Here is a 13,712-nt window from a genome sequence, read left to right as displayed (position 1 = left end):
GATGGAGGTACACCACTAGGTACATGCTTGACATTTCTGCCCACAGCTGTTGGAAGGGACAGCCTAAGGTGTCATATGACCCCACTGGTTCCCTTCCTCCCCAACAGCAAAGTGGACCAAGGATGGACAAGTGACTGAAAGGAACAAACTGGGATGAACCAATGGGGCTTTCTCTCAGTAATCTGAATTTGTTCTGTGGAGCACTGGAGCCATGACCTCCCACTGCTGACGACCCTGTCTGAGTTCTTGCCTAGGACAGTGGTCTTAGTTCTTAGCCTTCCTGCAGCCTAGATGTTCAGCTTTTCCCTTAATTTTCTGGATATGTCTCCTTATGGTAACTTCCTCCCTAGCCTCAGTTATTGGAGTTAATTTGAGTAGGATTCTATTATTGCATCCAAAATGTTTCTGACCAAGACAGTACCTAAAGCAGTATCAATTGGATCAAAATGGAAAATATCGTCCAGAAATAAGATAATCATTATCAGAACAAGGACTGCATGGCTCACACAAAGAAAGTTCCAACTCATAGGGCAGCTTTGGCACCTAAGGATTCAGCTTTGAAGAGAGTATCAGGAGACAGTATCTTCATCAGTGACCATAGCATGTCACATAGGCTCTTTAGAACAATGCCTGGCATATAGTATGCATTCCAAATTTTTGTTGCTTCTTATCATCATAAATATGAGGATAAGGAATTTTGAAAAACTAGAAAACTTTGATAAATTGGTGAGACAATGGTTATAATTATTCTCTTTCCCCTACTAAGTTCCAAATAGGTCATTTATTTAATACATCCCTTTTAACTCAAAAACAACTTAAATATACTTTTGCACTGTTTGAATTTTTAAAAACCACCTGCATATATATTTTTTCAATTTAAAGACTAATAGGAAATTCCCTGGCAGTCCGGTGGTTAGGACTCTGAGCTTTCACTGCTGAGGGCCTGGGTTTGATCCCTGGTCAGGGAACTAAGATCCCACAAGCCGTGCAGTGCATCCAAGATGAAAAAATGTAAAAAAAAAAGAGACTAATAAAACTTTTTCAAGAACTGAATACATAGAGATGCAGAATATATTTAAATGTACTACACACATTTTATAGCTTAAACAATGCTAGAATGATTAAAGCAGAAATGGCATTAACCTTTAATCCATATATGCTGAACACCTATAACATTTTGAGACATTCACACTTTTTGGTCTTAGAACTCCTTACAGTCTTTGGGACTTCTCTGGTGGTACAGTGGTTAAGACTCCGCACTCCCAATGCCGGGGGCTCGAGTTCGATCTCTGGTAAGGGAACTAAAGATCCTGCATGCCGCAACTAAAGATCCCGCATGCTGCAATGAAGATCCCTGCAACAAAGATCCCGCGTCCCGCAACTAAGACCCAGCACGGCCAAAAAAAAAAAAAAAAAAAAAGTCCTTAACAGTCTTAAAAATCAGGACCTCAAAGGCTTTTTGTTGTTGTTTTTTGCTTTTTAAAAAAATCTAGGTTATGTGTATGTTTACTACATTAAAATTTAAAACTGAGAATTTTTAAAATATTGTTTTAAAGTGACAAACCCATTACATGTTAGCATAAGTATTTTACGAAAAATAACTACATTTTCCAAAATATATTTAGTGAGAAGAGTGGCAGTGTTTTATGTTTTTGCAAATCTCTTTAATGTTTGGCTTAATAGAAAACAGCTGGATTCTCTTCTGTGTTTCTGCTTCAATCTGTTGTAATGTTTAGTTGAAGCATATGAAGAAAATATGGCTTCACACAGATATGCAGTTGAAAAAGGAAGAAATAATAGGCTTTTCAGATAATTGTAGATAGTTTTCCTTGATACTATACTCAAGCTTGGTAAGTGGTAGTTTCTTAGAAGGCTAGTTATAATGTAGAATCTGAAACCACACCAAGGAACTTCCATTTTCTGTTACACTAAATTTCACTGCTCTGTCTCGCACTTTGAATGGATTCCTTACCCAAGCAAGACCTTATAATATTGTGCATGAGTCATTTGGAAAATATTGATTCCTTGAGTTATGCAGACCTTCCAAGTGTTGACACATTTCACTATATACCATAAAAAAGTAGTATTTATTAATATCACCACTGATATCAAAGTCTTTTAAGTATTGGGAATTGTCAAGCTCACAATGATGGGTTCAAGTTTAGTCAAATTCTAATTTTTCATGTAAAAATTCAGGTTTCATCATTGGCAGCAGATACTGTCAGTTCTTTTCCTTCAAGCGACAAGCTTGCTCTGTTCATTTTTGAGAAAATATCTGCCAAATACCCAAGACTAAGTAACTGGTCTGTCAGTTGTTCTTTCAAGTATAAATATTTTTTTCATGAAAAAAATGGCTAGTTCAGTTTGCAACAAGGGGTTTTCTTTAATACAACCACTGAACTTCAGTATACAGCAGAATTGTACTATGCTTAACTCACATTCTGTCACATGATATATTAAAAAGATGTGTACTCCGGGTCAAGATTTACTAAAATTAATAATTTTTGCTGAATCATTGATGATATTCCTATGTCTTTTTTGTTTCTAGTGTGTGGGGCAGTGAAGAATATGATTGATAGCTGATGCCATGAATTTGATTCATACTAAGGCATCCACAATTTAACCTGACATTCTTTTTTCCACCATCACTGCAAATGTCAACACAGTGAAACAGGCAATTTCACAAGTTGCTTTGACCTCATCCATCTTCTAAAAGCATCTCAGGGGAACTGAGGGGTTTGTGGGCCACAGTATAAGAACAGTTGGCCTAAGAGAATTATTGAGGTTTTGTGTCATCCATCCATCCATCATTTGATAAAGGCCTATTCTGACCAGGTATCATAAAAATGAGTAATTTCTTCCCCCCAGAACAGCACAGTTGAGGGCAAAATACAAATGCATAAAATAATTGTAATCTAGCAGAGGATGTACATCAGGAGAAAGCCCTGGGGAAGTCTTGAAAGACTCTTTACAGGAACCTTGACTTACGGGCAGAGCTCAACAGGCTCTGTGAAGAGGTCACGCCCTTCAACTTTAATTCAGAATTTTTTGATTAGCTCTTGAATTCACAAGTGGCAACAGACTCTCACAGCAAATATTTCAATTGAATTTTCTGAATTCTTACTACATGATGTGACCCCAAGAAAGGGATAAAGAAGAAAGGGACAATGACCAGCCTTTATGAAAATTCTGTAGCAACAACCAAATCTGGAACAACTCAGCTGCCAGATTTAGTGAGACTGGTCCCTTTCACAAGCAGAAGCATAGAAACAAAAGAGCCTCCCTAGAGGACAGGAGGCTGGGTGAGCCCTTTTCAAGGCCTGCCTGTTTTCTGTCTACTCTGATGGTTAGACTGAGGCTGGGGGGGGGGGTAGCTTTCATTGTTTAAAATTATGACATAATTAAAAATATGTAGTAAAGTAGCAATTACGGGGGCAGGGGGCTGTAGTTCTTTAAGAAACCGATAGAATTAAAGAGCATCCTTTCTGAAGTCAGAGTGGGAGGTGAGTTCAGAGGCAGGAAGATGGGGTTTTCATTTTTCTTTCCAAATTGGTATAAAGTAGCAATGTCAACAAATCACTGAGAAATATCACTACACCTGGCCTCTGTTCTATCCTGTTTGGGTCAGTAGCACCACCTGACGCTCTGGTACCCAAGCCCAAAATATGTATATTAGACTCTTCCTTCTCCCCCATACTTCCCATTCAACTAGTTTACAAACTCTTACAAGTTCTTCCTTCTTAACCTTTCCTCTGTTTCTTGAGCCTTCCCATCCCCTTTTGTTACCACGTTAATTCAGGGCATCATCTCCTTTCTCTTCAAGAATTCTAAGGCTCCTTCTCATGCCACTGGAATCACCTTTGCAACACTCAAAACTGGTAACGCTTCCCTGCTTAAAATGGTATGATGATTCCCACAGCCTGAGAGAAAAGGAACAAACTCCTTAGCTTGGAAAGTGAATCTGGTCCCTGCCTAAATGTTCAGCTTCGAAATACAGTGCCTCCACAAACTTTTTTGAACAAGTCAGATCAGGCTCTTTTCCACTTAAGAGTTCCTTTGCTCACGTGCCTCTGTCTGAAAGGCCCTTCGCTCTGTCTACCTGGTGAATCTTACTTAACACAACTTAAGTATTCTCTCCCAATTAGAAAATACTGCTGTCTCTCACCACAACCTGGTATATAGTTCCATCATAGGAGTTACAGCAAATCTCCAACTTACTGTTAACAAGTCTCTCTCCCCCTACTAGATGGTAAGATCCTTGAGGTAGGAATCATTTCTGAATTATTTGCACAACCTTAGCTTATCATACATTAATTAGATGTCCCCTTCCCTCCCCCCCAGAGTTCCTATTGAGCCCTGAAGTCCTGTTACATGTCTCCCTCATGAAAGACACAAGTGACTGGACAAATTAAGGTCCCTGGACCAAAGGATGGCAGTCCAAAGGTACGAAGAAGAGAGAGAAGCAATCACAGTGAAGGGTAAGAGTGACACTCATGGGGGACACTGGAACAAAGACCCTGAGTTCCAGCTGCTGGGGTGCCAAGAGCTCCTGGATCCCGCCCCACTTCTTCCAAGACCTGGTTATCAGCTCTTCTTGGTTTCACTAATTCATTATACTCCCATTTTCTAGATTAAAAAGTACTTCAGTGCTACTATTCTCATCTCTCTTTTTAACACACAACTATTTTCCTTGCATGGATTCATGAATTTATGATTGTAAGAAGATAGTAAGCTCATATTAGGTAGGCTCCCATCTTAAATTTCAAGATGAGGAATATAGCGTTTTTCTATATATTCACTAGGTATTTAGTTTTTTTTAATTACAAGGAAAAATCCAAGACCCTAGCTCCAACAAACAAGCAAATAAACAACCTGTTCTGAATAACTTGCAACAGTTTTCAACTGGATAAATGAGTATGTATCTGGTTGATTAGCAATCACATCACTCTTACAGGGCCATAAGCTACTGCATCTTTAAAAGCTCTGATTTTTTGAAAAATTGGATCTTGTACAAAACTATCTTCTAGGACTAGGATTGCCCTGCCAGGCTTGGGAAACAGCACTTGGATGCTATGGGATCTTAACAGCAATACATTAGACCTAAGAAGCTGGAGAGAAAAAAATAGGTGGTACTAAACCATTTACTTACTTTTGTGTCTGTGAACTTCTTCCCAAGTATTTCATAATAATATCTTACAATTTTATATGTCAATTATATCTCAATAAAGCTGAAATTTAAAAAAGGAAAGAAATAATTGCCTACTCCGAAGTCATGAAAACATTCTCCTTTATTCTCTTCTAAATGCTTTATAGTTTTAGCTTTCACTTTTAGGCCTAAGAGTCAACTCTAATTATTTTTTGTATATGGTGTGAAGTAGGAATCAATGTCTTCCTTTTTCCATAGGGACCAAAATCCATTAAAATTTTACTTTTTGGGACTTCCCTGGTGGTCCAGTGGTTAAGAATCCACCTTCCAATGAATGGGACATGGGTTCGATTCCTGGTCAGGGAACTAAGATCCCACATGCCACGGGGCAACTAAGCCCATGCACTGCAACTACTGAGCCCGCCTGCCACAACTAGAGAGGCTGTGTGCCACAACTACTGAGCCTGCGTGCTCTGGAGCCCGCATGCCACAACTAAAGAAGCCTGCGTGCTGCAACAAAGAGCCCACGCACCATAACGAAAGATCCTGCATGCTGCAATGAAGATCCCGCGTTCTGTAACTAAGACCCGACGCAGCCAAATAAATAAGTAAATAAATAAATATTTTTTTAAAAATTTACTTTTCAACAGAGTACATTTTATAATTCTCTTAATTTTTATTCCTGAGAACACTTTAAAATATAGCTTTAAATCTTAATCTAAATGACACTTAGTTGATAAATTTCTCAATATAAAGGCATTTTGCCTTAAGACTAATACTTTAAAAAATATTATTAAGAATAAAGTAGTAAAGTTAATCTTCTGGTCAAATGAATTTGATTTCAAACTTAATTAAAATGCAATGCATTTATAAATTCAGCTCTCTTTGTAAAAGCAAAGCATGGTCATTTTAGAACATTTATAATGTAAACATTACTTTTTACTATAATTTTAAGAGTTATTTGTTGCAATTATTAACGTTTTATAATTATGAAATTGCATCTTTTGCTGTTGGCAAACAACCATAGAAAGTGAAGTTTTAGGTTTTACTTGACAAATAGCACCATATTCAGTTGTAGCTAAAATTTAAAGTGGAAATATGATCATTTTCTTGAAGTATTTATATGTGTACAATGTTCATGTTATATGTCTTACTGTTATCTATCTATCTACAATGGATATGATCACATGATAAGTCTAAAAGAAGGGAACTATCTGTTGAGCACTTGCTATGTGATGAGCATTGAGCTACAAGCTTCCATTGCATGAATCTCCCTTAACCTTCACAACAACCCTACAAGAGAAGCCTCATCCTCTGCGCCCCTCCCCCATTTTATAGATGAAGAAATCAAGACTCAGTGAGGTTAAGTATTTCCCCAAATCTATGGCTATTAAGGGACACAGGTGGTGCTGTAAGGGAAGTCTATCTGAATTCAAAACCCAAGCTTTTTTCTCTACATCGCACTACTTTATTCACTGGGAGAAAATGGTTGATAAAAGATAAATTACGTATCTTAGGACATTCATTGGTAAATTACTTTTCAATAAATCAAAGAAGCAACATGTTTTTCTGAATACCTTGCTCAGGACTATGCCAGGCACTGTAAAGACAATTAAGAATGCTCTCTTACCATAAAGGACTTCATAATCTAGCTGAGGAGACATAACTACTATGTATGACACAATTAGTGAAAAATATTAGTTGAAATTAACTGTTAAAGTAAGATCTGGAGACTACTGATGGTGTCGTTGTTTTTGAAATGAAGGACTGTGTTGAGGACACTGAATTAACTTTTAGAGTGGGACCATATTAGGAAGGGTCTTGAAAGAGTAAAATTCAATAAAGTTGAATTTAAGAATCCCCTAGAGATTTCTGATTTGGCATAAAGAGGTGTTTTTTAAAAGTTTTTTTTTTTCCAGCAGAAATATTCAGGGTATCTTTGAGTAGACTATGAGGAATGAAGTCATGAAGAACTAGTTTTTGAAATTCTAGTAGTAGAACAAGGGCCTGAACCAAGGTGATGTTGGTGAGAAACTTGAAAATCAAATGATATATTACCAGGATTAAAATTCTGCTCTCCGATAGTATTTTGCTCACTCTAGATATTATGATCAAAACAAAGAATACAAAAAACATATATGGCTGTCGGCATACTCCCAAAAATATGGAAGTTCTAGATACATCTAATTTAATCCGTATTGTTTTCGGTAAATAAACTTGATCTTGTTATAAGAAAGCTGCTCATCCTTGTGAAAGTTAAAAACATTTTTAAAGCCCTCTTACTCTTTTGTAGTCTCTGAATAACTAGTTCTCCAGGAAAAAGGGAAGAGGATGGCATATTTTTATGAAATCTCTATAATGCTAGTGCCAACAAAATGTGATTTAATAGCTGTATGACATGTGGATTCGTTCAATTATCTTCAGTATACCAAAATTTTTTTATAAAGAGTTTTAAAGATTCATTTTCCTAAATTATTGTTATACTAGCCCAATGAAATCTCTTCTTTCCAAATATTTTAGGTAAGTACAGTATTATAAGGACATAAGCCTAACAGAGTAAGCACTCAATAAGTGTTTTTTGATTGGATGAACTGGAACATAAATCAATCATCATAATTTATATGGTAATCAATTCAGACCAAAGCAAAGAAGGATTATGAAACCAAAACATGAAATAATTTAGCAGAATTTTCATCTTAGAGATTAATTTTGATTCCAATGGCTTGTTTAAATTCATGGTTTTGTGGTTCCAAGATGTCATAGAAAACTCTTTTTTTGTCAAAATGGCCTCTAATAAAAAGTAAATCTTCAGTGGAATAGCTATCGTTATTTCCAGTCCAAACAGTCAGGCTGTACCTGCATTAAAATAAAACAGAATTATATAGTTAAAAGAGAAAGATAAGAAACAGTGATGAAGAATTCCAATAAGCCTAAAACAGTTACTCTCGTTTGTCTCTAACCCAAATTCACACAGAAGAAAAAATTAATTAGCACTGGTGGAACTATATTTTCCTGTTTCATTCCTTCATCAACATCAAAGGGACTAGACAGAATAAAATTCACACTGCTGTTGCCTAAATTAGGTACCCGCCGTATCTGAATTAATGTTAAATGGCTTTAGAAACCCAGACTGGTAGCACTAGAAATGGGTCCGATTTTGGACAAAAGAACTGAGGAGATTGTGTTGCTGATCAAGGAATCTGTTCCCTACACAAAAACCACAGCTCTAACCTCGTTTCTTCAGTAGCCAGGCCACAGTCAAAAGCACGACTGGAAGGGACAGTGAAGAGACACAAATGTCACTGACGTTCCCAACATTCACATTCACTTATAAGTGGCCCCGCTATCCCTTCTGGGGGTATTCTGTATGAGATACAAGAATGCCAAGAGATGTCACTAAGAATGCCAAACAGAATAAACCTAGATCTATTTCTGGAGTTAAAAAGCAATAATAATATATGCAGATTTATTATGGATATAAGAATATTTTCAGAAGTGTAATGTTACTTAAATCGTATATTTTCATTTCTTCCTGTGACATTACTATTACATTACTCTAAGAGTTTAGAGAAATGCGAAGCTGTTAAGTATTTTCATTTTATTTTCCTCATAAACATGTCTGAATCCAGGGAAAATCTCCAAAGCAGTTCTTCTGCTAATGATAAGAAACAGTCTAACCAATGTATATATTCTTGTTATACTGACACATTACTGTCCTTAAGGATGATGACACCATTCTGGAAATGTAACAAAGGAAAGTACTTTGGATTTTGTTCCATAGTAGTATTATGTGACAAACCAAAAAGAATTTTAAACTACAGTAGGGAACACAGAAAAAAAAAAAAGAGAATTACTTTAAAAACTTATATTTTTGCTAAAATGGCATTTTTATTACTTTATTTGAGCACCATGGTGACAAACATTATAAAAAGACAGATATGAATTTAGGTTAAAAGAAGCCATTCATTTTATTTCCAGTGTCATTTTGCCTCTTTTAATCCTCCCGCTACTGAATTTAAACTAAAAGTAGGAAAAATAAAATTGACTAAGGGTATTTTAAATGCGTTCATTCAAATCAATTCTCAGGTTTCATTTTTAAAGCTCTTTTCATTGTGAAGTAACATGTATAGGAAAAGATGCATAAAACATAAATGTAAGTTTTAACAAATTATTATAAAATGAACTCCAGTGTAACAAAACACAAATCAAGAAAAAACACTGCCAGCACCTCAGGAGACACCTGTATATCACTGCCCCATCACAACCTCGCCTTTCCCCCGGAGTCCAAACAACCTTGTCTTTTGGGTTGCCGTCTTCTTGCTTTATTTACCACCTGTATAACCATCCTAGACAATACAGTTTAATTTTTGCCTGTTAATGAATTTTATATAAATGGAATCATACAGGATATAATTTTTTTGGTCTTGCTTCTTTTGCTGAATATTGTTTGTGACATTTATCCAAGTTAAAACATGTAGCTACAGTTTATGCATTTTCTTTGGAAAACAGTTTAGCAGTATCTACTAAAGCTGAAAATATGAATACCCTATGATCTAGAAATTCTATTTCTAGAAATTCCTTTCTGATATAACCTTTATAAATGCAGGCACATTTGCACCAGGATATGTGTGTGTGTGTGTGTGTGTGTGTGTGTGTGTGTACATTTATATATATGAATGTTCACAGCAGCAATCTTTGCAATAGCCAAAACCATGAAATAATCCAAATGTCATTCAATAATAGAATAAACTGAATGATGTTGAATGTTTTGCCTGTGTTCTCTTCTAGGAGTTTTATGGTGTTATGTCTTATATTTAAGTCTTTAAGCCATTTTGAGTTTATTTTTGTATATGGTGTGAGGGTGTATTCTAGCTTCACTGATTTGCATGTGGCTGTCCAACTTTCCCAACACCGCTTGCTGAAGAGACTGTATTTTCCCGATTGTATATTCTTGCTTCCTTTGTTGAGGATTAACTGACCGTAGGCGTGTGGGTTTACTTCTGGGCTCTCTATTCTGTCCCATTGATCTGTATGTCTGTTTTTGTGCTAATACCACACTATTTTGATTACTGTAGCTTTGTAGTATTGTCTGAAGCCTGGGAGTGTTATGCCTCCTGCTTTGTTCTTTTTCCTCAGGATTGCTTTGGCAATTCTGGGTCTTTTAATTGTTCTAGTTCTGTAAAAAATGCCATGGGTAATTTGATAGGGATTGCATTAAATCTGTAGATTGTTTTGGGTAGTATGGCCATTTTAATAATGTTAATCCTTCCAATCCAAGAGCATGGGATATCTTTCCATTTCTTTGAATCATCTTCAGTTTCCTTTATTAATGGTAAACAACAAAGCTTTAATGGAATATATTACTAGAGAAATTTTTGTAACATTGGGGATGGGAAAGAATTCTTAAACAAGACACAAAAATCACTAGCCATGAAGGATATGTTCGAGTAATCTGAACACATTAAAATTCAGAAATTCCTTCCATCAAAAGATACCATGAAGAACATGAACAGGTTAGGCACAGAGTTGTGGAAGATTTTTGTAAATCAAAAGGGCTCTAATACAGAATTTATAATGAACTTACCTATGAAATAGGAACAGACTCACTGATATAGAGAACAGACTTGGCAGTTGCTAAGGGGGAGGGAGCCTGGAAGAGGGATGGATTGGGAGTTTGGAATTAGCAGATGCAAACTATTATATACAGAATGGATAAACAACAAGGTCCTACTGTATAGCACAGGGAACTATATTCAATATCCTGTGATAAACCATAATGGAAAAGAATATGAAAAAGAATGTATATATATGCATGTGTGTGTATATGTATATGTGTGTATATATATATATATATGTATATATGTATAAATGAATCACTTTGCTGTACAGTAGAAATTAACACATTCTAAATCAACTATACTTCAATAAAATAAAATTTTTAAAAAAGCTTTGTTGTTTACACCTTTCATATTTAATAAAAGACTCTGAAAGAGATGAAGAGAAACCCAAAATTAGGGACAGAGTTCCAAAACAAATCAACAATAACAAAAATAGGACCCCCCCCCCCAAAAAAAAACAAACTAGACAGAGAAGTAGAAGAATCCACTTAGTGCAATGCCATGGAGCCAAAGGACAAGGGAGTTTCAAACTGAAGAGGGGGACCAGCAGTACTCCAATGTTGCAGAGGTTAAGAATTTGGCTTGAACAAAGTATGATCTTCAAATGAGAAATTTCAGGAGAGTAACTGACTACACAGAAGTGGAAGGTGAGGAAACTGAGGCAGTAAGTAATAAAAGAAATGGGATGGCAGGATCATCCTATTTGAACATGGCAGCCTAAAGTCAGCACTGCCTCCTTTTTCTCCTAGTATCACCTGAAAGTAACAAAAAGAACAAAAGAATGAAAATAGAAACCCCATCTTCAATGAAATTAAGAAAGAACTGAAAGTGCAAATTACAAAACAGGTGAGAAGGTTTCTAACAGCAACAGAAATTAAGGCCACATGTTAAGGAGGTGGAGAGAGTTTGCTCATGTATGCAGATTACAGAGAAAGCCTATAAGAGACTCTTCTGGATGAGAGGCATATCCCACCGAAACACTTCGCACAGTGGGAATGGTGTCCTTGAACTACAAGTGGGAGCTTTCCTGGATTAGATTTGGTCTCAAAAAGCAGTGGAAACAAAGAAATAGAACAGGAAAGCCATAGTTGTAGGAATCAGACTGTTCCTGTGAAAACCCAAAAGTTTAAATTTAAGAGACACGTGAAAGATCTTACCTAGAGACACCACAACTGCTTATCTCCATTGACTGGGGAGAAGTTAAAGGCTAAACAAGTCACACGTAAGACTCTCTGGGTCATAAGGAGCATAGTCCTGATCCCTCTCCACTATGAACTTTAGGCAACTAGCTGGTCTAAAAAACACCTCACTTGGGCTTCCCTGGTGGCGCAGTGGTTGAGAATCTGCCTGCCAATGCAGGGGACACGGGTTCGAGCCCTGGTCTGGGAGGATCCCACATGCCGCGGAGCAACTGGGCCCGTGAGCCACAACTACCGAGCCTGCGCGTCTGGAGCCTATGCTCCGCAACAAGAGAGGCCGCGACAGTGAGAGGCCCACGCAACACGATGAAGAGTGACCCCCCGCTTGCCGCAACTAGAGAAAGCCCTCGCACAGAAACGAAGACCCAACACAGCCAAAAATAAATAAATAAATAAAATCCAGCCATTCATATAAAAAAAGAAAAAAAGTAACTTTAAAAACAAAACAAAACAAAAAAAACACCTCACTTTCTTTAAAGCAGATAATCAGAATAAATTTGGCAGAGATTTTATACAAGAGAGTACAAGAAAATATAAGGAAAAACACATGGCAGATGGAGAAATAAAAACCTCATCATTAAAAAGAAACTAGCAGAAACTAACACACCATTGTAAAGCAATTATACTCCAATAAAGATTTAAAAAAAAACTATCAGATAGCTGAAACAGATATAAAACTATTAAAAAAAAAAGCCACAAAACAGATGAAAGCCATAACCCACATATTTTTTAAATGATGCAGCTGCCTCTTTGAAGAGCACAAAGCAGAGATACAAATTCATGGAAGAAGTTTCAAGACAACAGAAAAGAGATGATAAAATATTAATTGGCAGATCTTAGGAAAGAAGTGGAAAATTAATACTATTACAGAATATGGTGAAATCTGAAGGTATACTAGACTAGAGAGAACAGACATTGTTGAACGTATTGTAAGGGTCAGAGAAGACAAATTATAAAATAAAGTAAAATAAAATGCAAACAAATAAAAAGGAAAGAAAGACTAAAGAGAAAACAATGGATACCAAAGACAGGCAAAGGAGATCTACATATTCATAACTGGAGTTTCTGAAAGAGAAAACATAGTGTTACAAAGGCAACAGAACAAGTATTTAAAAATACAATTCAGACAAATATTACAGAAAAGAAGAGCATTTAAATCTATATATTGAAAAAAACTCCACATCGCTGAAAAAACTGGTATAGAATGGTCCATACTGAGACATATTCTAGTAAAATTACTAGGCCTCAAAGATAAAGAATCCTTTCTACATTCAGTTTCCCCCATTTCCCCCCTCCAAAATCAAGTCGCTTATAAGGGCAAACAAATAATCAGGCTGGCTTCACACTTTGCCACATCAACACTCACATTAGAAAGCAGAAGAGGGGCTTTCCCTGGTGGCACAGTGGTTAAGAATCCGCCTGCCAATGCAGGGGACAAGGGTTCAAGCCCTGGTCTGGGAAGATCCCACATGCCACGGAGCAACTAAGCCTGTGCGCCACAACTACTGAGCCTGAGTTCTAGAGCCCGCGAGCCACAACTACTGAGCCCACGTGCCACAACTACTGAAGCTTGCTCCCTGAGCCCGTGCTCCGCAACAAGACAAGCCACTGCAATAAGAAGCCCACGCACCGTAATGAAGAGTAGCCCCCGCTCGCCACAACTAGAGAAAGCCTGCACACAGCAATGAAGACCCAATGCAGCCAAAAATAAATAAATAAAATAAATAAATTAAAAAAAAAGAAAGCAGA

General features: G+C 36.8%; 1 protein-coding gene across 2 annotated transcripts in view; it reads right to left on the bottom strand.

The window, feature by feature from the left end:
- Positions 1 to 5,789: 5,789 nt before the first annotated feature.
- FAM151B (family with sequence similarity 151 member B) overlaps positions 5,790 to 13,712 on the bottom strand; it is a 35,805-nt gene continuing 27,882 nt past the window's right edge. Inside the window, exons 6-7 of one of the 2 annotated variants that reach the window (XR_450789.2) lie at positions 8,378 to 8,509; positions 7,867 to 8,002 (exon numbers count right to left, since the gene is read on the bottom strand). Coding sequence is in view for 1 of the 2 variants with exons in the window: in XM_007179771.3 (XP_007179833.1) it covers positions 7,843 to 8,002 (160 nt within the window). In the remaining variant the exon portion in view is untranslated. Of the gene's footprint in view, positions 8,003 to 8,377; positions 8,510 to 13,712 lie in introns of both variants that reach the window. The other variant, XM_007179771.3, reaches the window with a different exon arrangement.

Source organism: Balaenoptera acutorostrata, chromosome 2, assembly GCF_949987535.1.
Source record: "Balaenoptera acutorostrata chromosome 2, mBalAcu1.1, whole genome shotgun sequence".
NCBI classification, from domain to species: domain Eukaryota; kingdom Metazoa; phylum Chordata; class Mammalia; order Artiodactyla; family Balaenopteridae; genus Balaenoptera; species Balaenoptera acutorostrata.
Note: the sequence above shows the minus strand (reverse complement) of the source record. Positions and strands in the feature narration are given on the sequence as shown.